Consider the following 26,388-nt stretch of genomic DNA (forward strand, 5'->3'; position numbering starts at 1 on the left):
TTTCTGTCTACCCCGTCACTAACACCCATGTAACCTCGTCACTAACACCCCTGTAACCCCGTCACTAACACCCCTGTAACCTCGTCACTAACAGCCCTGTAACCCTGTCACTAACACCCCTGTAAAGCAGTCACTAACACCCCTGTAATAACCTCGTCACAAACACCCCTGTAACCTCGTCACTAACAGCCCTGTAACCCCGTCACTAACATCCCTGCAACCCAGTCACTAACACCCCTGTAACCCCGTCACAAACACCCCTGTAACCTTGTCACTAACAGCCCTGTAACCCCGTCACTAACACCCCTGTAAATCAGTCACTAACACCCCTGTAACCTCGTCACTAACAGCCCTGTAACCCAGTCACTAACACCCCTGCAACCCAGTCACTAACACCCCTGTAACCCCGTCACGAACACCCCTGTAACCTCGTCACTAACAGCCCTGTAACCCCGTCACTAACAGCCCTGTAACCCAGTCACTAACACCCCTGTAACCCCATCACTAACACCCCTGTAACCTCGTCACTAACACCCCTGTAACCCAGTCACTAACACCCCTGTAACCCCATCACTAACAGCCCTGTAACCCCGTCACTAACACCCCTGTAACCCAGTCGCTAACACCCCTGTAACCCAGTCACTAACACCCCTGTAACCTCGTCACTAACACCCCTGTAACCCAGTCACTAACACCCCTGTAACCCCATCACTAACAGCCCTGTAACCCCGTCACTAACACCCCTGTAACCCAGTCGCTAACACCCCTGTAACCCCGTCACGAACACCCCTGTAACCTCGTCACTAACACCCCTGTAACCCAGTCACTAACAGCCCTGTAACCCAGTCACTAACACCCCTGTAACCCCATCACTAACACCCCTGTAACCTCGTCACTAACACCCCTGTAACCCAGTCACTAACACCCCTGTAACCCCATCACTAACAGCCCTGTAACCCCGTCACTAACACCCCTGTAACCCAGTCGCTAACACCCCTGTAACCCAGTCACTAACACCCCTGTAACCACATCACTAACACCCCTGTAACCTCGTCACTAACACCCCTGTAACCCAGTCACTAACACCCCTGTAACCCCATCCCTAACAGCCCTGTAACCCCGTCACTAACACCCCTGTAACCGAGTCACTAACACCCCTGTAACCCAGTCACTAACACCCCTGTAACCCCGTCACTAACAGAGCTGTAACCCAGTCACTAACAGCCCTGTAACCCAGTCACCAACACCCCTGTAACCCTGTCACTAACACCCCTGTAACCCCGTCACTAACACCCCTGTAACCTCGTCACTAACAGCCCTGTAACCTCGTCACTAACAGCCCTGTAACCTCGTCACTAACAGCCCTGTAACCTCGTCACTAACACCCCTGTAACCCAGTCACTAACACACCTGTAACCCTGTCACTAACAGAGCTGTAACCCAGTCACTAACAGCGCTGTAACCTCGTCACTAACACCCCTGTAACCCCGTCACTAACACCCCTGTAACCTCGTCACTAACAGCCCTGTAACCCTGTCACTAACACCCCTGTAAAGCAGTCACTAACACCCCTGTAACCTCGTCACAAACACCCCTGTAACCTCGTCACTAACAGCCCTGTAACCCCGTCACTAACATCCCTGCAACCCAGTCACTAACACCCCTGTAACCCCGTCACAAACACCCCTGTAACCTTGTCACTAACAGCCCTGTAACCTCATCACTAACACCCCTGTAAATCAGTCACTAACACCCCTGTAACCTCGTCACTAACAGCCCTGTAACCCCGTCACGAACACCCCTGTAACCCAGTCACTAACACCCCTGCAACCCAGTCACTAACACCCCTGTAACCCCGTCACGAACACCCCTGTAACCTCGTCACTAACAGCCCTGTAACCCCGTCACTAACAGCCCTGTAACCCAGTCACTAACACCCCTGTAACCCAGTCACTAACACCCCTGTAACCCCATCACTAACAGCCCTGTAACCCCGTCACTAACACCCCTGTAACCCAGTCGCTAACACCCCTGTAACCCAGTCACTAACACCCCTGTAACCTCGTCACTAACACCCCTGTAACCCAGTCACTAACACCCCTGTAACCCCATCACTAACAGCCCTGTAACCCCGTCACTAATACCCCTGTAACCCAGTTGCTAACACCCCTGTAACCCCGTCACGAACACCCCTGTAACCTCGTCACTAACAGCCCTGTAACCCCGTCACTGACAGCCCTGTAACCCAGTCACTGACACCCCTGTATCCCCATCCCTAACAGCCCTGTAACCCCGTCACTAACACCCCTGTAACCGAGTCACTAACACCCCTGTAACCCAGTCACTAACACCCCTGTAACCCCGTCACTAACAGAGCTGTAACCCAGTCACTAACAGCCCTGTAACCCAGTCACCAACACCCCTGTAACCCTGTCACTAACACCCCTGTAACCCCGTCACTAACACCCCTGTAACCTCGTCACTAACAGCCCTGTAACCTCGTCACTAACAGCCCTGTAACCTCGTCACTAACAGCCCTGTAACCTCGTCACTAACACCCCTGTAACCTAGTCACTAACACACCTGTAACCCTGTCACTAACAGAGCTGTAACCCAGTCACTAACAGCGCTGTAACCCAGTCACTAACACCCCTGTAACCCCGTCACTAACACCCCTGTAACCCAGTCACTAACACCCCTGTAACCCAGTCACTAACACCCCTGTAACCCAGTCACTAACACCCCTGTAACCCCGTCACTAACACCCCTGTAACCCCGTCACTAACCACCCCTGTAACCCAGTCACTAACACCTCTGTAACCCCGTCACTAACACCCCTGTAACCCCGTCACTAACAGCCCTGTAACCCCGTCACTAACACCCCTGTAACCCCATCACTAACAGAGCTGTAACCCCGTCACTAACACCCCTGTAACCCCATCACTAACAGAGCTGTAACCCAGTCACTAACACCCCTGTAACCCCGTCACTAACACCCCTGTAACCCCGTCACTAACAGAGCTGTAACCCCGTCACTAACACCCCTGTAACCCCGTCACTAACAGAGCTGTAACCCAGTCACTAACACCCCTGTAACCCCGTCACTAACAGAGCTGTAACCCAGTCACTAACAGCCCTGTAACCCAGTCACCAACACCCCTGTAACCCTGTCACTAACAGCCCTGTAACCTCGTCACTAACAGCCCTGTAACCTCGTCACTAACACCCCTGTAACCCAGTCACTAACACACCTGTAACCCCGTCACTAACACCCCTGTAACCCCGTCACTAACCACCCCTGTAACCCAGTCACTAACACCTCTGCAACCCCGTCACTAACACCCCTGTAACCCCGTCACTAACAGCCCTGTAACCCCGTCACTAACACCCCTGTAACCCCGTCACTAACACCCCTGTAACCCCGTCACTAACAGCGCTGTAACCCCGTCACTAACACCCCTGTAACCCCGTCACTAACAGAGCTGTAACCCGGTCACCACACACCTTACACTTGTAGTTGTTTTGTTTGGAACACAACCTTCCATCGCCGCAATCACATAATTAATGGTGCCGTTTACCCAATACAAATACAGTACAGTATAACTCACAATCTGGGTCAGGTGGGCATCATTTGAAAGCTTGTTCTACTGCCAAGATGACTAGCTAATTCATTTTTTTAAACGATACTACAGTGTTAGGCTTTCACAATGCAATTCAGGGAAACGGATCATACATTTGGAGCTCATCGAAAGGAGATATGAGTTTTTTCCGTATTCTCTCTCTCTCTCTGTGTGTGTGTGTGTGTGTGTGTGTGTGTGTACTGCCTGCTAAGAACTCAGGCCACTGCAGTGTGAGTGCGTCTTGGTGTGTGAGTGTGGAACTTTACAAGCATCACATCCAATGCTGGTCTCTGTGTGTTCCCTGCATAACAAGCACCATCCCCTCTGCTGGTCTCTGTGTGTTCCCTGCATAACAAGCACCATCACCTCTGCTGGTCTCGGTGTGTTCCCTGCATAACAAGCACCATCACCTCTGCTGTGTGTCTGTGTGTTCCCTGCATAACAAGCACCATCACCACTGCTGGTCTCTGTGTGTTCCCTGCATAACAAGCACCATCACCACTGCTGGTCTCTGTGTGTTCCCTGCATAACAAGCACCATCACCTCTGCTGGTCTCTGTGTGTTCCCTGCATAACAAGCACCATCACCACTGCTGGTCTCTGTGCGTTCCCTGCATAACAAGCACCATCACCTCTGCTGGTCTCTGTGTGTTCCCTGCATAACAAGCACCATCACCACTGCTGGTCTCTGTGTGTTCCCTGCATAACAAGCACCATCACCTCTGCTGGTCTCTGTGTGTTCCCTGCATAACAAGCACCATCACCTCTGCTGGTCTCTGTGTGTTCCCTGCATAACAAGCACCATCACCACTGCTGTGTGTCTGTGCCCGGCATTATAAGAACCACTTTCACCACTGATCCATGTACAGTTGTGTGTGAATGTATTGAGAGTGTGTGACTGGAATCTGAAGTGCAATGTCCACAGCAGGCATGTGTGTTTGTGTGTACGTTTGTGTTTCAAGTTTCATGTTTTATTAGTAGTATGAAACACACATGGTTTACACCTTCTAAATAAATGTTTACTGCCAGGTTTCTTCTTGACAATGCAACAACAAAAAGAAATAATAAAATATAAGAATATGAACATAAAGTAAATGGCTCAGTAAAATAGAATAAACATTTTAGCATACGTATAATACAGGGGGCAAGTTTTTCAATTGTGCAGTATTTAGCAATCATAATAAGAGTCTGGTAGCAGCATGTGTGTGTGTGTGTCCGTGTGTGTGTATGTGTGTGAGTGCATGTGTGCTAAGGTGCAGAGAGTCACTGCAGGTGATCAGTCCAGTTCAAGTGTTCAGCAGTCTGATGGCTTGTTGGTACCAGACTCAGACCTCATGCTCCGATACCATCAGCCCAACGGTAACGGAGAGAACAACTCGTGGATGGGTGTGGTGTCCTTGATGATGCGGCGGGTCTGTAACGGTTTTCCTCCTCTTCTGACGAGGAGTATGAAGGAATCAGACCAATGTGCAGCGTGGTAGGTGTTCATGTTAATTTTTATTTAAACTGAACATAAAACAACATAACAAAGAGAATGAACGTAAACGAAACAGTCCTGTCAGATGCAGAAACACAAAACAGAAAACAGCTACCCACAACCCATAGTGGGAAAACAGGCTGCCAAAGTATGGTTCTCAATCAGAGACAACGATTGACAGCTGCTTCTGATTGGGACACATACCAGGCCAAAAGCAGAAATACAAAACACAGAACAAAAACATAGAATGCCCACCCCAACTCACACCCTGACCAAACTAAAATAGCGACATACAAAAGGAAATAAGGTCAGGACGTGACAGTACCCCCTCCCCCCAAAGGTGCGGGCTCCGGCCGCAAAACCTAAACCCATAGGGGAGGGTCTGGGTGGGCATCTGACCGCGGTGGCGCGTGGACCCCACTCCACCATAGTCTTGGCCCACTTAAGTGGCGCCTTTGGACCGGCGGGAGATTCCGGCAGCGCCGGACAGGCGGGAGCGCCGGGCAGTGCCGGAGTGAAGTGTGAATCTGGCAGCTCCTGACTGACGGGCGGCTTTGGCAGCTCCTGACTGACAGGCGGTTCTGGCAGCTCCTGACTGACGGGCGGCTCTGGCAGCTCCTGACAGACGGGCGGCTCTGGCAGCTCCGGACAGACGGGCGGTTCTGGCAGCTCCTGACTGACGGGCGGTTCTGGCAGCTCCTGACTGACGGGCGGCTCTGGCAGCTCCGGACAGACGGGCGGCTCTGGCAACTCCGGACAGACGGGCGGTTCTGGCAGCTCCTGACTGATGGGCGGCTCTGGCAGCTCCTGACCGACGGACGGTTCTGGCAGCTCCTGACTGACGGACGGCTCTGGCAGCTCCTGACTGACGGGCGGCTCTGGCAGCGCCTGACTGATGGGTGGCTCTGGCAGCTCCTGACTGACGGGCGGCTCTGGCAGCTCCTGACTGACGGGCGGCTCTGGCAGCTCCTGACTGACGGGCGGCTCTGGCAGCTCCTGACTGACGGGCGGCTCTGGCAGCTCCTGACTGACGGGTGGCTCTGACTGTTCCGGACAGGAGGGAGACTCTGTAAGCACCGGGCAGGCCGGAGACTCTGACAGCGCAGGACAAATGGGAGAACCTGGAGGGAGGAGACTGAGAGACAGCCTGGTGCGTGGGGCTGCTACAGGACCCATCAGGCTGGGGAGACCTACAGGAGGCCTGGTGTGTGGAGGAGGCACCAGATGGACCGGGCTGTGGGGGAGCACTGGAGCTCTGGTGCGCAGCCTTGGCACCACTCCTCCAGGCTGGATGACCACTTTAGCCCGGACCCTCCAGAGTGCAGGCACAGGTTGAACAGGGCTGTGGGTGAGCACTGGAGATCTGGTGCATACCACTCGCACCTCTCCCTTAGGCTCAATACCCACCTTCGCCCGGCACGGTTGGAGCGCAGGTATAGGGCGCACTGCACCCGCTCAGCGCCCTGGAGACACAGCACGCAGAGCCGGTGCAGGATACCTTGGTCCGAAATGGCATACCGGAGACCAAACACGCTGTGCTTGCACAATAGGCCCTGGCACTTGCGGGGAGGGCTGGCCTATAGTGCACCGGGCTATGAGCGCATACTGGCGACACCGTGCGCTTGACCGCATAACACGGTGCCTGACCAGTACTGAGCTTCTTCCGGTGAGCACGGGAAGTTGGCTCAGGTCTATCGCTGACTCCGCCAATCTCTCCGTGTGCCACCCCCCAATTTTCTTTGGTCGGGGGCTGCCTCTCGTGCCTGTTGTGCTGCCTTCCCTCATATCGCCACCGCTCAGCTTTCGCTGCCTCCAGTTCTTCCTTGAGGCGGTGATATTCCCAAGCCTGTGCCCAGGGTCCCTTGCCTTCCAGTATCTCCTCCTAAGTCCAGGAGTCTAGAACCCTCTGCTCCTGGTTACCACACTGCTTGGTCCATTGGTGGTGGGTAGTTCTGTGATGGTTTTCCTCCTCTTCTGACGAGGAGTATGAAGGATCGGACCAATGGTAAGTGTTCATGTTATTTTTATTTAAACTGAAACCAAAACAAAGAGAATGAACTAAAACGAAACAGTCCTGTCAGGTGCAGAAACACAAACAACTACCCACAACCCATAGTGGGAAAACAGGCTGCCTAAGAATGGTTCTCAATCAGAGACAACGATTGACAGCTGCCTCTGATTGGGAACCATACCAGGTCAAAACCAGAAATACAAAACATAAAACAAAAACATAGAATGCCCACCCCAACTCACGCCCTGACCAAACTAAAATAGCGACATACAAAAGGAACTAAGGTCAGGACGTGACAGGGTGTTCCTCAGGCACATTTTCTAGTAGATGTCCTAGATGGGCAGGAGCACGATCCCAGTGATGTTCTGGGCTGCCTTTACCACCTGCTGGGGGCCTTGCGGTTGTGGACAGAGCAATTCCCATCCCAGGACAAGACGCAACCAGTGCTCTCGATGGTGCAGCGGTAGTATTGGGAGGACCCGGGGTGGGATGCTGTATTTCTTCAGCCGCCTTAGGAAGTAGAGATGCTGTTGCACCCTCTATACAAGAGTGCTGGTGTTGTTGGTCCATGTGATATATATGCTCACACTTACCTCCTCCCTATAGGCTGACTCGTCATTGTTGGTTATTGTTGTTGGTTATATCAGTGTGTGTGAGTGTGAGTCCGTCCGTCTGTGTGTGTGTGTTTGTGTGTCACTGCTGGTGCACGCATGTGTTATCTATGTGTAAAACGTGTGAATGTTTGACGTGTGTGTGATCAAAGTGTATATGTGCTATCAGTGTGTGTGCTGCGGTGTTCTGATCACGTCCAGGCCTGGCCCTGTGAAGCCCTAAAAAGCCCTATAAAGCCTGAAAAGCCCTGTGAAGCGTGAGTGGCGAGGCAAAAGGTTAATTGAGGGGAGAGGAGCCAGTCAACCTGGGGTCTGGGACGCGCTCCCGTCCTCATTGAGTATTCAGCACCACGCTAAATGCTAACAGAGCTCCAGCTCAGAGGGCCCCTGGCGAGTCACTGTACCCTGTCTCAGAGCGTCCTCGCTGGAGCCCCACCGCTAATGTACTCCCCTCTCTGACCCACGCCTGGTCTAAAACAAAAACACGGCAGGGGAGACAAACAGACGCTAATCCTTACAGTAAACAATGGGCTGTGATGGAGCCTTCTAATAAGAGAGGATTACCCAGCACACACACTCAACCTCCCTCCCTCCACTCTCCCCCTCAAACCCTCCCTCCACTCTCTCCCTCTCTCCCTCCACTCTCCCCCTCTCTCTCCATCTTTCCCTTGTCATCCCTCTTATCCTTGTCTTCCAAGATATATCCACCACAGGGCAGCCAGGTTGCCGGTGAATGTTATGTGCTCATGTGTAAACCCGCCTGTCACTTCCCTCCACCCTCCAACTCTTGCTCCCTCCCTCCCTCTTGCCTTTCCCTCATCTCCCCCTTCTTTCCTCTTGCCTGCCATTCCTCTACTTTTCCACCATCCATCCAATGCCTTGTAACCTTTACCTCTCCCTGATTCCAACCCCCTTTCTTCTTCTTCCATCCTCACCCTCTCCTTTCCATATCTCTCCTGCAGATGATCTTCCAGTGGGGGCACAGGGAGGAAGGTGGAGGGCAGGGGTATGAGGGTGGGGCGGTATGGGGGGTGCAGAGGGGAGTGGATTATCCTGGAGCTCCGTGCACCACAGAGTTGGCAGTGCCAGGGCGCGCTGGCAGCTGAGCACGGGGCTTTAATGAGAACCCTCTGTTTGCCCAGGACTTACTGCGAGAGGCATGCCAGCTTGTGTGGACTGAGAAGAAGCGGGCACACAACACACTAAACACCCCGCTAATGGGATTTGGGAGCAGCTTTTTTTATTACAAATCATGTCCTTAGCCACCTAATTAAGGGCATGAGGCGGGGGGCCTTCCATTCAGGGCCTACAGAGGTGAAATAGGAAGTGCAATGTGATGTCACTGCTGGAAATATACAGTAAGGTCTGATGGATATACTACAGTGTGATACTGTGTGTGTGGGTGTGTGTGCGAGCGGGCACACTACAGACCCTGCTTAGTTCCCGGCTGTATCACAACAGTCAGTGATCGGCAGTCCCATTGGCCTGCACACAATTGGCATAATTTAGGGGAGGGTTTGGCCAGGGGGCGCTTTACTTGGCTCATCTACCAACTCCTTGTGGCGGGCCATGCTCCTGCAGGCTGACCTCGGTTGTCAGGTGGATGGTGTTTCCTCCGACACGTGTGTGTAGTGTGTGTGCGTCTCAGTTGCAGCCTACCATACTGCAGTCTGTTGGTGAACTCTGACAGATGGCAAGAGGCAACTAGGCGTACTACCTGTTACTAACAGAGACGTATAGAGACCCACGTACTCAGGCATACATAAACCTACGTATATACTCTAGAGGTCGACATACACAGGGACACGCTTTACATGGCAGTCCCGGCAATACTTTAAGTAGGCAATAATCAGAGGTGCTGGGGAAGTCACATGGTACGAAACCGAGGCAAAATTAGCACAAATCACTGTGTGAGAGCAGAGAGAGAAAAGGAGAAAGAGAGAGAGAATGAGTGTGAGAACAGTACAGCTGTGCTTCAGGTCCATTGGCCTTGATGTAGCAGCTGGTGCGTCAAAATGGATTTGAGGGAGTCAAACCAGCTTTGGAGCACTGCTATTGTTCATTGACAATACAGACAAACACAACATATCTGTCCTTCTAGCAGCTCCTGGGAAGTGTTAGTATGAAGGGAGAGAGAGAGAGAGAGAGAGAGAGAGAGAGAGAGAGAGAGAGAGAGAGAGAGAGAGAGAGAGAGAGAGAGAACCATGGCTTAACAGTGGTACTTCAGTCTTAACACTTGAACCGCCATAGGCCAACGGCCACTGACGTTTGATTTTGTAAATGTAAAAAATCTGCCCTAAAAAATGTCCTGCTCCTTCACCGACTTTTCCTAAGTGTTTTGTATTTTACACTGCTCATTTGTCAGACTTTTGAAATCACAAACAGAAAAGTATTCTGAACCTTTTTGCCCAAAACGATTCTCACATCTATTCCCAATTGAACCAGCCAAGACAATGTGCTGTAGGATGTCGGTAGCCAGTCAGGCGCTAACGCGTCTCTCTCTCCTCACTGAATGAATGACAAATGGATGAATGGGGGATAGTTGTGCACCTTACCTCACAATTTCATTTAAATTAGACCTAACTGAATGATAAAGAGGGTGAAGAGGTTGATTTAATTTAGAAAGACAATAGTGTAATGAGGAGTCTGTGTTCTGCCTATTGATCAACAGCAAATACCTTGACCGCGCGCATTGGGGGTTGATACCATTCTATTTTACATTTTACTTCGTAAAAATAAACTGTTACAGGACTGTTTTATTTACTGTAACTCTATCACTAATCAAATGTATTGTAAGGAAAATGAAAACATGCTATGTGTTGCAGTAGACTTTTAGTATAATGCATTGGGGCTCACGAGTGCATCGCAGTACTAGAGGCGTCACTACAGACCCTGGTTTGTTCCCAGCCATATCACAACCGACCGTGATCGGAGTCCCAAAGCGTGGCACACAATTGGCCAGGGTTAGGAGACGGTTTGGCCGGGGGGGTTGGGGGGCTTTACTTGGCTCACTGCGCTCTAGCGACTCCTTGTGGCGGGCCGGGCGCCTGCAGGCTGACCTCGGTCGTCAGGTGAACTGTGTTTACTCTGACACATTGGTGCGGCTGGCTTCCGGCTTAAGCAGGCGTGTGTTAAGAAGCGCGGTTTGGCGGGTTATGTTTCAGAGGACGCATGACTCAGCCTTCGCCTCCCGAACCCATTGGGGAGTTGCAGCGATGAGACAAGATTGAAATTGGAGAGAGAAAAGAGTCATGCAAAACATATCTTTCACTCTATCCATGTTGATGAGAGGGGAAACAAACAACGCCATTCAGTCTGCACAGCCGGTCCATCAAAAACACACCTAAACTACACCTCAACTAATTTCACACATAATAAGAGTTGGCCCATAGACAATATTACATTCACAATAATCTGATGAGTGACAATATTAGGCCTATCAGTTTGTACATTTTGTCAAATTGTACATGAAAAGATGGATGCATCTTGTAATTGACAGATGCAGGGAAAGGATCATCACTTTATCAAATCCTCCTTCAGAGTCACATGCTAGTAAAACATTATGATTTCGATATAGTATCTGAAAGAGCATATTCTGCAGTTTGTACTACACTTACCTTTGTCAAATAGCTCTCATAATTCAAGAGGTGCAGCTCTATTTCCATGCATATTTCCATGCATTAAGCACATGACCCCTTGACTGGCAGCATTGCTCTGCCTAACTAGTAACATAATGAAATTAAAATATACTATTTCTTTATGCAATTCATCCTTCACAATTGTTCCTGCACTGGTGCTTTTGTTTAGGAATACAGCAAACAATTTCACCTGTCACCTGGCTGGTTATATTCTTTAGATCCTTTTGGTTTCTACAATGTCAAAAGAAGCTGAACTGGACTTAATGAATTACTATAACGCTATTACTAATCGAATCTACAAATAAAGTTGATGAAATGGATTCCACTGTAATGTTTTTATTATTAGGGAAGTTAAAATAGGCTACAGGCCTATGTTTGTTCTCGAACTTTGTAGAACTATTCCAAATATATACTTGACTCTATCTAAACAAATAACTATTGATGTTTTTTTTATTTTTTATATATATATTTCCACAAATATTTCTTCATGCAACTAATCCTTTATAATAGTTTAGGCACTTTTTATCAAGCGTTGGTGCTTATGTTTGTGGCACCGTGTGGGTTGATATGCATCTGATGCATATGTTAAAGGAGACATCCGGCAAACTTCTCTCACGGGTACTTTTAGGCAGAAAGGTCAGGCGGTTCTAGTGTTAATCCAATTCATGAGGCGTGACAATAAGACAGACAGACTGACACACATAGACAATCACTGCAAATGCACACAAGTGTACACACACACACACACACACACACTCACACACACACACACACACACCAGACTCTAAATGTGTTTGTGGGTGTTAATAAAAAAACATGGCCCCAGCCCCCTTCAGCTCCCAGAATCCCACTGCTAATCAGTTTTTGGGTCTGGCCTGCGACCAGCTTGTTTGTGTGTGTGTGTGTGTGTGTGTGTGTGTGTGTGTGTGTGTGTGTGTGTGTGTGTGTGTGTGTGTGTGTGTGTGTGTGTGTGTGTGTGTGTGTGTGTGTGTGTGTGTATATATGTGTGTGTGTGTGTGTGTGTGTGTGTGTGTGTGTGTGTGTGTGTGTGTGTGTGTGTGTGTGTGTGTGTGTGTGTGTGTGTGTGTGTGTGTGTGTGTGTGTGTGTAGTTGTAGCAGTGCGTGGGTAAAATCACTGGGGAAGCCAGGCCAAAAAAATATAAAAAGCCATATTACAACCTATGTGTTGTGATTGTTGCATTGCTTGCACTATAACCTGTTAGTTCATATGCCTTGACACCGTGATGTATAGGCCTGAGGCCGAGACAATAAGAAGACAAAGTGGGGGAACAAATTCCACAAATCCGGAGAGCAACCTCTGTCCGGGGAAGTCCACAAAGCATATTGCATGGAACAACAGTTACAAGTTACATGACATAGAGCAGGGTCAAGCAAGGTAATGTTTCCAACATTTTAGGACTACTAAACAACTATTCATTTAGAAACACAGAGAATTACTGCACGTTGCAAAGAAAACATGAGCTGCCTCCACTATTCCAGCACCATTTCAACATCATCAAATCACCTATTCTTAGTCTAATGCAGTGACAACTTCAAGATACCAACAACTATTTAGTCCAATGTGTGTGTGTGTGTGTGTGTGTGTGTGTGTGTGTGTGTGTGTGTGTGTGTGTGTGTGTGTGTGTGTGTGTGTGTGTGTGTGTGTGTGTGTGTGTGTGTGTGTGTGTGTGTGTGTGTCTTTGACTCTGTCATACAGTACACACTTTTATTTTTGTCCTAGCCACCTGGCTAAAATACTTGCTCAGTAGCTTAACTTCCTTTTATGGGCAATACTGTGCCATGCAAGCTAGATAACATTAGCCTACTACAATGAACAAAAATATAAACACATCATGCAATAATTTCAAAGATTTTGCTGAGTTACAGTTCATATAAGGAAATCAATCAATTGAAATAAATTAATTAGGTACTATTCTATGGATTTCACATGAACAGGCACAGCAATGGGTGGGCCTGGGAGAGCATAGGTCCACCCATTTGGGAGCCAGGCCAACTCACTGGGGAGCCAGGCCCAGTCAATCAGAATGTGTGTGTGTGTGTGTGTGTGTGTGTGTGTGTGTGTGTGTGTGTGTGTGTGTGTGTGTGTGTGTGTGTGTGTGTGTGTGTGTGTGTGTGTGTGTGTGTGTGTGTGTGCGTGCGTGTGTGCGTGCGTGCGTGCGGGTGTGTGTGTGTGCATGCGTGCGTGTGTGTGTGTGTGCGAGTGATCAGTGGCTTGGGGAGGTATTTTCAGTGGTGTAAAGGACATAAGTTTTAAAAAACGTAAAGTACTACTTAAGTAGTTCTTTGGGGGAATCTGTGCTTTACTATTTATATTTTTGACAACTTTTGCTTTTACTTCACTAGAATCCTAAAGAAAATAAATGTACTTTTTACTTTTACATTTTCCCTGACACCCAAAAGTACTCATTACATTTTGAATGTTTAGCAGGACAGGAATTTACACAGTTATCAAGAAAACCTGCCTCTGATCTGGCGGACTCACTAAAGACACTTGCTTTGTTTGTAAATTATGTCTGAGCGTTGGTGTGCCCCTGGCTATCCATAAATTAAAATAAAGAACAAGCTTAATATAAGCGATTTGAAAATATTTAGACTTTTACTTTTGATAAGTAAGTATATTTAAAACCAAATACTTTTAGACCTTTACTCAAGTTGTATTTTACTGAGTGACTCACTTTTACTTGAGTCATTTTCTATTAAGGTATCTTTACTTTTACTCAAGTATGACACACTTGGTACTTTTTCCACCACTGGTGTGTGGTTATGTAGTAGAATATAGAGCAAGGGAGTTGGAAAGAAGGAAAGAGGGCATTTGGCAGCCCCGACCGACGGTGTTGTTTATCATGCCGATAATTAAGCCCATGAGTAAAAATGTAATTAAGACATAAACAGACAGGGGACATACAACATAACACAACATCATACACACACTCCTGAGACCCAAGCAACAAAAAAAAAAGTTTAGGATAAAAAGTTTTGGGTCTGAAAAATATCACATATTTTTTAACTATTATTTAACAAGTCAGTTAAGAACCAATTCGTATTTACAATGATGGCCTACCAGGGAAACTGTGGGGTAACTACCTTGTTCTGGGGCAGAACGACAGATTTTTACCTTGTCAGCTTGGGGATTGTGATCCAGCAACCTTTCGGTTACTAGTCCAACACTAAACTACCTGCTTATTTAGCATGAACAAATCATTGCACTGTTCTGAAGACTCACCAAACTATTCCTGAGATATTTACTTACTAGAAGAAATGTAAATATCAAACTCACAAAAATTATAATTATACAATTTTGCTAATTGTGTTTGGCAGCCATTTTGAAAAACAAGGAAGAGAAAGTTACCTCGGTGAAGCTTTGAAAGTTGTATGTTGTAATGTCACTGTCACGCCCTGACCTTAGTTATCTTTGTTTTCTTTATTATTTTGGTTAGGCCAGGGTGTGATATGGGTGATTTATGTGTGTTGTCTTGTCTAGGGTTTTTTGTAGATTTATGGGGTTGTGTTCTTTTAGGTGTCTAGGTAAGTCTATGGTTGCCTGGATTGTTTCTCAATCAGAGGCAGGTGTTTATCGTTGTCTCTGATTGGGAGCCATATTTAGGCAGCCATATTCTTTGGGTATTTTGTGGGTGATTGTTTCCTGTGTCAGTGTTTGTGCCACACGGGACTCTTTTCGGTTTTCACGTTTCTTGTTTTGTAGTTGTTTTGTAGTTGTGTTCATGTTTAGTGTCTCTTATTAAAGAACCATGAACTATAACCACGCTGCGTTTTGGTCCGCCTCTCCTTCCCAGGAAGAAAGCCGTGACAGTCCCAGGCATAAGTACAGTGAATGCCTTTCTTAAAAGTTCTTTATTAACAAAATGCAGTGATCAATATCAGTAGTACTATACCATAAAGTAGATATCAATATCACTAGTACTGTACCATGATGTAAATATGAAATCAAATCAAATTGTATTAGTCAAATGCTCCGAATACAACAGGTAGACCTTACAGTGAAATGCTTACTTACCAGCCCTTAACCAACAATGTAGTTTAAAAAATACAAATAAGAATAATAAATTAAAGGAGCAAGTATTTAAAGAACAGCAGTAAAATAATAATATTGAGACTGTATACAGGGGGTACCGGTACAGAGTCAATGTGATACTGATTAGTTCGAGGTAATTGAGGTGATGTGTACATGTAGGTAGACTTATTAAAGTGACTATGCATAGATAATAACAGAGAGTAGCATCAGCGTAAAAGAGGGGGGGGCTTTGCAAATAGTCTGGGTAGCCATCTGATTAGATATTCAGGAGTGTTATGGCATGGGGGTAGAAGCTGTTTAGAAATCTCTTGGACCTAGACTTGGCGCTCTGGTACCACTTGTCGTGTGGTAGCAGAGAGAGCAGTTTATGACTAGGGTGCCTGGAGTCTTTGAAAATTTGTAGGGTTTTCCTCAGACACAGCCCGGTATAGAGGTCCTGGATGGCAGGAATCTTGGCCCCAGTGAAGTAACTGGGCCGTACGCACTACCCTCTGTAGTGCCTTGCGGTCGGAGGCCGAGCAGTTGCCAAACCAGGCAGTGATGCAACCAATGCTCTCGATGGTGCAGCTGTAGAACCTTTTGAGGAGCTGAGGACCCATTCCAAATCTTTTCAGTCTTCTGAGGGGGAATAGATTTTGTCGTGCCCTCTTCATGACTGGTGTGCTTGGACCATGTTAGTTTGTTGGTGATGTGGACACCAAGGAATTTGAAGCTCTCAACCTGCTCCACTACAGCCCCGTCGATGAGAATGGGGCGTGCTCGGTCCTGTAGTCCACAATCATCTCCTTTGTCTTGATCACATTAAGGGAAAGGTTCTTGTTCAGGCACCACACTGCCAGGTCTCTCACCTCCCTATTGGCTGTCTCGTCAAATCTGTGATCAATATCAGCAGTACTATAACATAAAGTAAAGTAGATATCAATATCAGTAGTACTATAGAATGAAGTAAAGTAGGCATCAATATCAGTAGTACTAATGAATAACATTAGGTAGAACAAAACCCACAATAAATAAAAATAAGAAATAAGAACAGCCCACACGTGTTATCACTGAAAAACCCAGAATGTCCTCAAAGGTACAACAGGTCTTAGAACAGTGTATAGATATAGACTTAAAACCAATGTCCATTAGAGTGGACAAAAATGAATTGTTGGGTCCCAGGATGATAAATACTGTACACACACACACACCTTTCTCTTCTCCTCCTAAATCACAGAGGTAAAACAACAACCTCAGAGGTGTGTGTGAAAAACAGAGGAAGAAAAGGGACAGAAAAAACACGTCTTTCATCTTGTCATCGCCATCATCCGCCCAATGCCAGAATTAGAAAGTGAAAATGGAGATGCAGTATCTGTGTGTCACTGTGGTTTTCACAACCCCACCACCAACCCCACACCCCCTTCCCTCCATAGCCTCCAACCCCCTCCCCTACCTCCAACCTCACACCCCCTTCCCTCCACAGCCTCCTCCCACGACCTCCCTCCCCCTCCACTTCCTCAAACAGCACACCCCCAGCCCAGACCCCTACCAACCCCCTCCACAGCCTCCAACCCCCTCGCCTACCTCCAACCCCACACCCCCTTTTCTCCACTGCCCGCAACCCCCTCAACCCCCTCCAGCGCTGAGTTGGAGACTGTCATTGAAGACATGTTATTTGGGGCTAAATGAAATGTGAAATGCAGAGTGGAGAAAATAATTGTATGCTGCTTTTTTCCACCTCAATAGAAATGTCAATATCAATGAATCCTTGGACACTCTAGATATGGATATATGCAAATCGCTCAGTAGTTTCCCCTGCCTAACATAGCAAATAAGACATTTACATGAGAAAGTAACAATTGTAAAATGTATGTTAATGGTCAATCTTCTGTGCTTGAAGGTGTAAATGTATGTCGATGGTCAACCGTGTGCTTGAAGGTGTAAATGTATGTCGATGGTCAACCGTGTGCGTGAAGGTGTAAATGTATGTCGATGGTCAACCGTGTGCGTGAAGGTGTAAATGTATGTCGATGGTCAACCGTGTGCGTGAAGGTGTAAATGTATGTCGATGGTCAACCGTGTGCGTGAAGGTGTAAATGTATGTCGATGGTCAACCGTGTGCGTGAAGGTGTAAATGTATGTCGATGGTCAACCGTGTGCGTGAAGGTGTAAATGTATGTCGATGGTCAACCGTGTGCGTGAAGGTGTAAATGTATGTTAATGGTCAACCGTGTGCGTGAAGGTGTAAATGTATGTCGATGGTCAACCGTGTGCGTGAAGGTGTAAATGTATGTCGATGGTCAACCGTGTGCGTGAAGGTGTAAATGTATGTTAATGGTCAACCGTGTGCGTGAAGGTGTAAATGTATGTTAATGGTCAACCGTGTGCGTGAAGGTGTAAATGTATGTTAATGGTCAACCGTGTGCGTGAAGGTGTAAATGTATGTTAATGGTCAACCGTGTGCGTGAAGGAGCAACATGTTAAATAAAGTTTTATACGAGTGGTGTAGACCTGGTTCGTCAAGAGAAATAAAGCACTACTTTACATGCAAATATTTTGGGAAACTCAAACCTGAGAATGAGTTTGACTGATTTGGACTGCGGTGTTGCTAATGGGGGAGTGTGTGTTAAAATGAATATAATAGCAAAGTTATATGGACAGAATTGTCTCAAAGGTAAACTGCAGAGAAAGGTCAGAACATTTTAGTGAAAATGTATTCATACATATTGTTCAGTCATTGAGTTATAATGTCCTGAATGCAAAAAGGAGAGTATGTACTGAAGTAGCGCTGAATAGGGCCTATGTTAGTATATTACTATAACTAACAAAACAAATAGAAGTGTACAGTTTAACCCAACAGAATGGCCTTGGTCAGTGTGTACCTATTGTCCATCATTACAACATAGAATGTACCATTGTTAGAGATAGAGCAGAACTGTAGCCCTAGTGTGGCGCTAGGTCAGTGTGTGTGTGGGTCTGTGTTTGTGTGTGTGACAGGCTCTAACCAGAGCACTTAGCCACCCACCAGTACACTAGATTGAGCTGGTCATCACCCATGGCTGTAATGAGAGGGACCCAGCACACTTCTGCCTGGCCTTTCATTATAGACTGTGTTGATCCACTTAACTCCTGTTACTGCCCAAGTTCAACCAAACAGAGTTGGACAGGCTCACCAGTTCAGTTCTTGTCCTACCTGTACCTATTATATGCAGTGGTGCAACAGTGTTGGCTTTTAGGTGAGTCTCAAGGGAATGTACACACACACACACACACACCCACACACACACACACACACACACACACACACACACACACACACACACACACACACACACACACACACACACACACACACACACACACACACACACATCATGTCATCAAAATCAAATCAAATTCTATTTGTCACATGTTACATATACAACAGGTGTAGACTTCACTGTGAAATGCTTACTTACAAGGCCTTTCCCAACAATGCACAGTTAAAAAGTAAGAACATTTGCAAGTAAAAATAGACCATAGTAACACAATAAATAACTTTATATACAAGGAGTACCGGTACCGAGTCAAGGTGCTGGGGTGCGAGGTAGTTGAAGTAATAGCTAATATGTGACTCATTTACGGAAGCTACGCGTACAGTATGTAAGTTAAATTGTACTGTTCGCTAGCTAGTGAACATTAGCTTGCTGGCTCGCTAGCTAACGTTACGTGTATGATCTGTGTAGTAATATGATTTGTATCAGAAATCTATTTGCATTGCTAGTTATAGCCTAATGTTAGCTAGTAAGCTAACATTTAACCTAGTTGGTTAGCTTTAGCTACATGCAGATTCATACTACAGCTGTGACAATCCGTTTTTAATGGTAGTAGAATGAATTGGGATTATGCCGGTTCATTGTCTTAACAAAAGACTCCACTTCGCCAGATGATTACATTACCCATCAAGTTAGCCAGGTGTGTCTGAGGGTGATTACGGCCATCTATTGCATTTCATGAACATGTCTAGACAATAGTGACCCATCCACTTAGCTAGATGTGGCTGGGGGGTGGTTATAGCATTTCTTTCACATGACCCATCAATTTAGACAAGTGTGTCTGGGATCTAATAATTATAAAGTATTTATTAAACATTTTCATCTGGACACTTTCTGTTTTTGATATTGCTACTATTTCACTGTACGTTTACACCTTCTGCATGTGACAAATAAACTTAGATTTGATATAGTGTGTGTTTACCAGAGATAGTAACGTGAAGAACAACATGACCTGCACCAAAGTCAGATTAGGATATAGGCCAAGGACTAGATAAAGTCTATTTTTACCTGGAGTTTTTCCTTATGGTATGCTACTACTTTTACCACTTTTACACTTGCAATCTTTGGTTGTTTACTATCTTACTCACTCTGTTTAGCACATGGCCTCATCCCATGTGGATCCTTAAAGAGATGGGTGGGGCTAAGACTTAAGAGTGTGAGAATATTGATGAATGAGTGTAGACAAATAAGAGCTCTCCAGTAGCTGTACCAAAACATTCAAATGGGGTTAAGTTGATCAACTTTCAAAGCAGAATTACTTTCCCATTGTTCCTCATCTGTGGTGTATGATATGTTCTAGCTCGGAGTCTTTATGTTATTCAATGTAAAAAACACTATTTCACATTCTGCTACATAGGAAAGAATCCAGGTTTTGGGTCACCTATGCACATGTAGGTAGGGGTAAAATTGGCTAGGCAATCAGGATAGATAATAAAGAGAGTATTTGTGTGTGTGTGTGTGTGTGTGTGTCAGTATGCATACCACCTGGTATAGAGGTCCTGGATGGCAGGGAGCTCGGCCCCAGTGATGTACTGGGACATCTGCACCACCCTATGTAGAGCCTTCCGATGCGGTGCAGTTGTCATACCAAGCAGTGATGCAGCCAGTGAAGATTCTCTCAATGGCGTAGCTGTTGAACTTGATCTTATTGGCCATGACAAATATTATCAACCTCCTGACTGTGCTGGTGTAAGAGGAACATGTTAAGTAATTGGTGATTTGGACACAGAGGAACTGAGTCCAAATCAGAGCAAACTTGATGATGGTGTTGGAATTGTGCATGGCCAGACAGTTGTGGGTGAACAGGCGGTATAGGAGGGGACTAAGCACACGCCCCTGAGGGGCCCCCATATTGACGGTCAGCGTGGTAGATGTGTTGTTACCTACCCTCACCACCTAGGGATGGCCAATCAGAAAGTCCAGGATCCAGTTGCAGAGGGAGGTGTTCAGTCCCAGGGTTCTGAGCAAGTCATGTCAGCTTTCTAAACATCATCCTTACCAATATCATCCCACTGCTTCCTCCATTGATCATGTTCATGATTATGGTTGTATAGAAGAGTTCATAGAGTAACCTAATACTACACAAGCACATTCAGCCTGTCTACGTAAAGACCTGATCCTGAGGTACTAGCCACCCAAGATTACACAAAACAGAAACAAGGACAGACGTTTTACTTTATTATAATAAAAGTATCTGAATACAAAGTACATTCACAGGTACTGTACTTCATACGGACTGCCCACAGACTCACCACATGGACTGCCCAGACTCACAGGGACTGACCAGACTCTAGCAGCAGTTATCATACAGACACAAGAGACTAGGTTCTGCTAGATGCTCCCACTACAGTTATTGTCATTGCATTACTCGACCATCAACTATTCAAAAAACTGGAAAATCATCAGATATTAATGAATATGTGTCTTTACACCATCACCCCATGTCCCATAAACACACCATATACTATAATAAATACTGTTTACAATAGTTACATAAATACACATTTCTGGTCGAAAGAGGTGCAACATGGAGAACTAAGAAGCTGCTTTCCATGTAGGATTATTCTTTTGAACCAGTTGACTTTCCTTCAGTTGACTTTCTGTCTGTATATGTTTTATTTCATGATTACATGAGCTGGTTCTGTCTAATGGAACAGAAGGACTGGTGTCAGCATGTTAGATAAAGCTGCACTGGCCCACTGTGTCTGTGCAAGTGAGTTTCGGTATAGCCAGAGAATCTAATTACTGAATTTAGGATTTTATACATTTTTTCCCCATTATGGAGCTGCTCTCCATTTGGGTGTGTGAATGCAGTCTACCAGCCCGACCAAGGTCTCAGTCACAATAATGTTCTCATTTCAAAACAATTTTCACTTTCACCGCTTCTCACTTAGGAGAGGTGCTTTGAGAGGAGAGACTTGGCAGAAAGAAACTAGAAAAAAAGGGAGTTGATTTGGTTGAAATGTGTCTCCTCCTCTTTGAGATTATAATGTTTCACAGGAGGTGAGGAGGGTGGACGAGGGGGATTAGAGGAGGAGGGAGAGGTGAGGAGGAGAGGAGAAGGGCAATAAGAGGAGGAGGGAGAGGAGAAGGGAAGGAGAGGGAGGTGGGGAAGGAAGGGAGGTGAGGAGGAAGGAGATTAGAGGGAGAGGAGGAAGAGGGGAGGTGAGGAGGAGGGGGATTAGAGGAGGAGGGAAAGGAGAGGAGGAGGAGGAGGGGAAGGAGAGGAGGAGAGGAGGTGAGGAGGAGAGGAGGTGAGCGATTACAGGAGGACGGAGAGGAGAAAAGGAGGGGGAGGTGAGGAGGAGGGGGAGGAGAGGAGGATGGAGAGGAGAGGGGGAGGTGAGGAGGAGGGGGAGGTGATGAGGAGTGGGAGGAGAGGAGGAGTGGAAGGAGAGGAGAGGAGAAGAGGGAGCTAAAGAGGCGGAGGGATAGGAAGGATAGGAGGGACAGATAGAAACTCAAAGCAGGACTGATAGAAGGGAAGGTGACTGAGACTGAGAGTCTGTCAGGTGTTCACTGTCAGGTGTTAACTAACCTTATTGGCTGATCCAAAGCAATCTGTCCCTCTCTATCTGCTTATGGGAGTAGGTTTTAGGAGGGGGTCAGGGAAGGGGAGGGGTTAGCCAGCCAGGAGAAGATAAGAGGGATGGGACCTACCTGCCAAACCCTGTCCTGATTACTCTGACTGTCAATCACAGATGATGAACAGACGGACAGTCACCAGGGGTAAGATTGACGGGGCAGAGAGGAGTGGGGCTGGTAGGATGGGTTGCCCCCACCCCACCCCCCAACACATGTAGTGGAACCAGTCCAAATAAGACAAAGAAGGAGATAGCACAGTGACCGCAAAAAGACAGCCCAAAAAATAATCCAGTTATAACGTAATGGATCCATTAGATATTGATCCGTATGAAGAAGGCCGCAGTATCCACAGAGTATGAGTTCCGCTCCAAAAATATTTAAAAAAGAAGAGAAGGGAAATCTTAGGGAGGATGACTCAACTGCCAGTCTTGTCCTCCAAAAAGACAAAAGTTCCAGTTTTTATTTGGAGTTATCAATAACTTTTGTCAGAGTTTTTCTCCTTCTTTCGTTACTCCACAAAGGAGACTTGTACCAAGTTTCTATTTGACAGACATCAAGCGATAAAAGCAGTTCACGACCACAGGCAAATGATGGAAAGGAAAAGATCCTTTGAACTGCAGCAGAGAAAAAGCGAGTGCACTCAATCTTTTTGAAAATTTGAAGAAAAAAATATTGTGTCTTAAGGCAGTCTTTTTTGGCTGGCCCCCATCTCTTGATCAGCGCCCGATACTGCACCTATAAGAGGACAGATACGTCTTACCACTCACATAATGGAACGCATCACATTCCATGCAAAATTTCTCAAAAATGTGAGAATTCATTGAAAAAAAATTTGAGAAATGAATAAAAAGAAATGCACTTACTTATAAACAAAAAAGTATGCTACTTAAAACAGAATTCAGATACGAAAAACGGTTTAAGTTAACCAATTTACGCGTCAAAAAAGATCTACTTACAATACTTTACATTCTTTATGAATTGTTTCAGTTTAATGTTACCACGATACTATGCATGCCCTATAACGATCATTAAGCCTTACAGTATGTCTGGCAATAACACAAAACTAATACCTAAATAATGCAATATGCTCAAAATGACTGGTGCTGGTTAATATGAATCCCAGTACTGACATTTTGCCCATAACCCAACTTCATTCAAAGATCTAGAATAGTAGTGAGTATAAATGACAACAACGGGAGACCACTTAACCTTGCATCAATAGAAAGATTACGGTGATCAACATTCAAAACCACATGCTTTCTGGGAATAACCCATTTGTGAAGATGGCCTTTCCATTTAAGTGGGGCTCGGGTGGCGTGGTTAAATTGGAGTGATTCAAACCCTCAAAGAAGACAAAGACCCCCACTCATTCTCTATGTAATTGGTCCAGATAGCTTGTCCTCAGGATGCACTTATGTGAGACCAATGCTTCTGACACTTTCTCTAATCGCAGACCAATGGACCTATCCAGAGAGTAAGTCATGGCTGCGTAAATACTGCAGGCACAAATCGGTGGACTAATGTTGTGTGTGTGTGTTCAACTGCATGTGTACCTTGACCAGTTGGGCAAATATGTACGCTGATTAATTGTTGAAATTAGTCATTTTCAAGTAATATCAACATGATAGAGTGAAAGTGTACAGGGGTAGTATCTCTTTGTAACTCTGCACTTCTTAATCTGGTTATATTTAGGTCAGCTACAGCACTGTTAGGGTGTTTGCATGTGTTTGTGATTGTGTGGGCGAGACGCCACAATTTAATTCTAGGTAGGCTAAGGAACCCAGTTCACATGCAAACACACATCCTCACACCAGCGAGGTCAGACGTATGGAGATGCCTTCAATACCATCCACCAGGGACAACTTGATCACCTATTACCATTTTGTATGCTGGCAGCTTGGTGTTGTGGATGGCGATAGAGGAAGTATTTAAACCGCATGCTCCAGCTCAAATGATCACTCATTATATATTTTTTATGTTTGAACTTTATCCCAAAACGTAACCCTTACCTTAACCAGTCAGACCGAATGCCTAAACTTAACCCTTACCTTAACCAGTCAGACCGAATGCCTAAACTTAACCCTTACCTTAACAGGTCAGACCAAATGCCTAAACTTAACCCTTACCTTAACCAGTCAGACCGAATGCCTAAACTTAACCCTTACCTTAACAGGTCAGACCAAATGCCTAAACTTAACCCTTACCTTAACCAGTCAGACCGAATGCCTAAACTTAACCCTTACCTTAACAGGTCAGACCAAATGCCTAAACTTAACCCTTACCTTAACCAGTCAGACCGAATGCCTAAACTTAACCCTTACCTTAACAGGTCAGACCAAATGCCTAAACTTAACCCTTACCTTAACCAGTCAGACCGAATGCCTAAACTTAACCCTTACCTTAACAGGTCAGACCAAATGCCTAAACTTAACCCTTACCTTAACCAGTCAGACCGAATGCCTAAACTTAACCCTTACCTTAACAGGTCAGACCAAATGCCTAAACGTAACCCTTACCTTAACCAGTCAGACCGAATGCCTAAACTTAACCCTTACCTTAACAGGTCAGACCAAATGCCTAAACTTAACCCTTACCTTAACCAGTCAGCCTGAATGCCTAAACTTAACCCTTACCTTAACAGGTCAGACCAAATGCCTAAACGTAACCCTTACCTTAACCAGTCAGACCGAATGCCTAAACTTAACCCTTAACTTAACAGGTCAGACCAAATGCCTAAACTTAACCCTTACCTTAACCAGTCAGACCGAATGCCTAAACTTAACCCTTACCTTAACCAGTCAGACCGAATGCCTAAACTTAACCCTTACCTTAACCAGTCAGACCGAATGCCTAAACTTAACCCTTACCTTAACCAGTCAGACCAAATGCCTAAACTCAACCCTTACCTTAACAAGTCAGACCGAATGCCTAAACTTAACCCTTACCTTAACCAGTCAGACCAAATGCCTAAACTTAAACCTTACCTTAACCAGTCAGACCAAATGCCTAAACTTAACCCTTACCTTAACCAGTCAGACCGAATGCCTAAACCTAACCCTTACCTTAACCAGTCAGACCAAATGCCTAAACTTAACCGTCAGGTTTTTTCTGTTTTACCCCTATCCCAAACCTTAACCCACAATTGGAATTAAGGCTTAAGTTTAGCAGTTGAAAATGTATGTTTATCCCACCCTGAAAACTGTAGTGAGACTGTGAGATCTTCTTTCTTTCACACCATCACACACACACACACACACACACACACACACACACACACACACACACACACACACACACACACACACACACACACTCAAGCGGGTGGTGAAACTGTGATGGATCCACAGGGGCCAGTAGTGGCCACGCTCAATCTGTTTTTCTTATTTCTAATCACTGGGAGATGAGCCCTTCCATAATCCTGCTCCTCACCTCTAACACGACAACAGCTGTTGGGGAGAGAGGACCCAGCCACTTCCCTCCCTCCCTCCCTCTCCACCATCTCTCTCCTCTCTCTAGCATCTGGGCGTAATGAGACACACAGCCTGACGCCGTCCCCGTTTAGCGCCTCCTCTGCAGTACCTGACTCTAAAGGTTACCTCCTGCCGGGCGGGTTTGTATGACAACATCTACACTTCCATAACCTTCCATAACCCCACCAACACCTACAGATTGTGCTAGTTGTTGATCTTGCAGCTGGGTCACTGTGCAGAGTCAAAGCTCAGATAGACAGAGGTAGGAGGACGGTAAGGATTGCCAATTTTGTGTGATATGAAGACACTTTGAGATTCTGAGATTCCTGTCATTGTCATTGTGGGTTCATTACAGATATATGGAAGCTGCTGACTTGGTAGGGTATATCCAGTGCTTTCGGAAAGTTTTCAAACCCCTTGACTTTTTCCACATTTTGTTACGTTACAGCCTTATTCTAAAATGGATTAAATTGTTTTCTCCCCTCATCAATCTACACACAAAGCAAAAACAGATTTTTAGATATGTTTGCAAATGTATAAAAACATACAAAACTTAAATATGACATTTACGTAAGTATTCAGACCCTTTACTCAGTACTTTGTTAAAGCATCTTTGGCACCGATTACTGC

General features: G+C 46.1%; 1 protein-coding gene across 3 annotated transcripts in view; it reads right to left on the bottom strand.

Annotated features, from left to right (window-relative positions):
• Window positions 1-26,388, bottom strand: part of LOC109864935 (protocadherin-1) — a 372,821-nt gene that overhangs the window by 55,694 nt on the left and 290,739 nt on the right. The window contains exon 5 of one of the 3 annotated variants that reach the window (XM_031797892.1): window positions 20,865-23,023. The exons of the other annotated variants lie outside the window; for them this stretch is intronic. Coding sequence (XP_031653752.1) covers window positions 22,968-23,023 — 56 coding nt within the window. The 3' untranslated portion in view covers window positions 20,865-22,967. Of the gene's footprint in view, window positions 1-20,864; window positions 23,024-26,388 lie in introns of those variants that run through there. 3 annotated transcript variants of the gene reach the window in all.

The sequence above is a fragment of the Oncorhynchus kisutch genome, linkage group LG19 (genome assembly GCF_002021735.2).
Source record: "Oncorhynchus kisutch isolate 150728-3 linkage group LG19, Okis_V2, whole genome shotgun sequence".
Taxonomy (NCBI): Eukaryota; Metazoa; Chordata; class Actinopteri; order Salmoniformes; family Salmonidae; genus Oncorhynchus; species Oncorhynchus kisutch.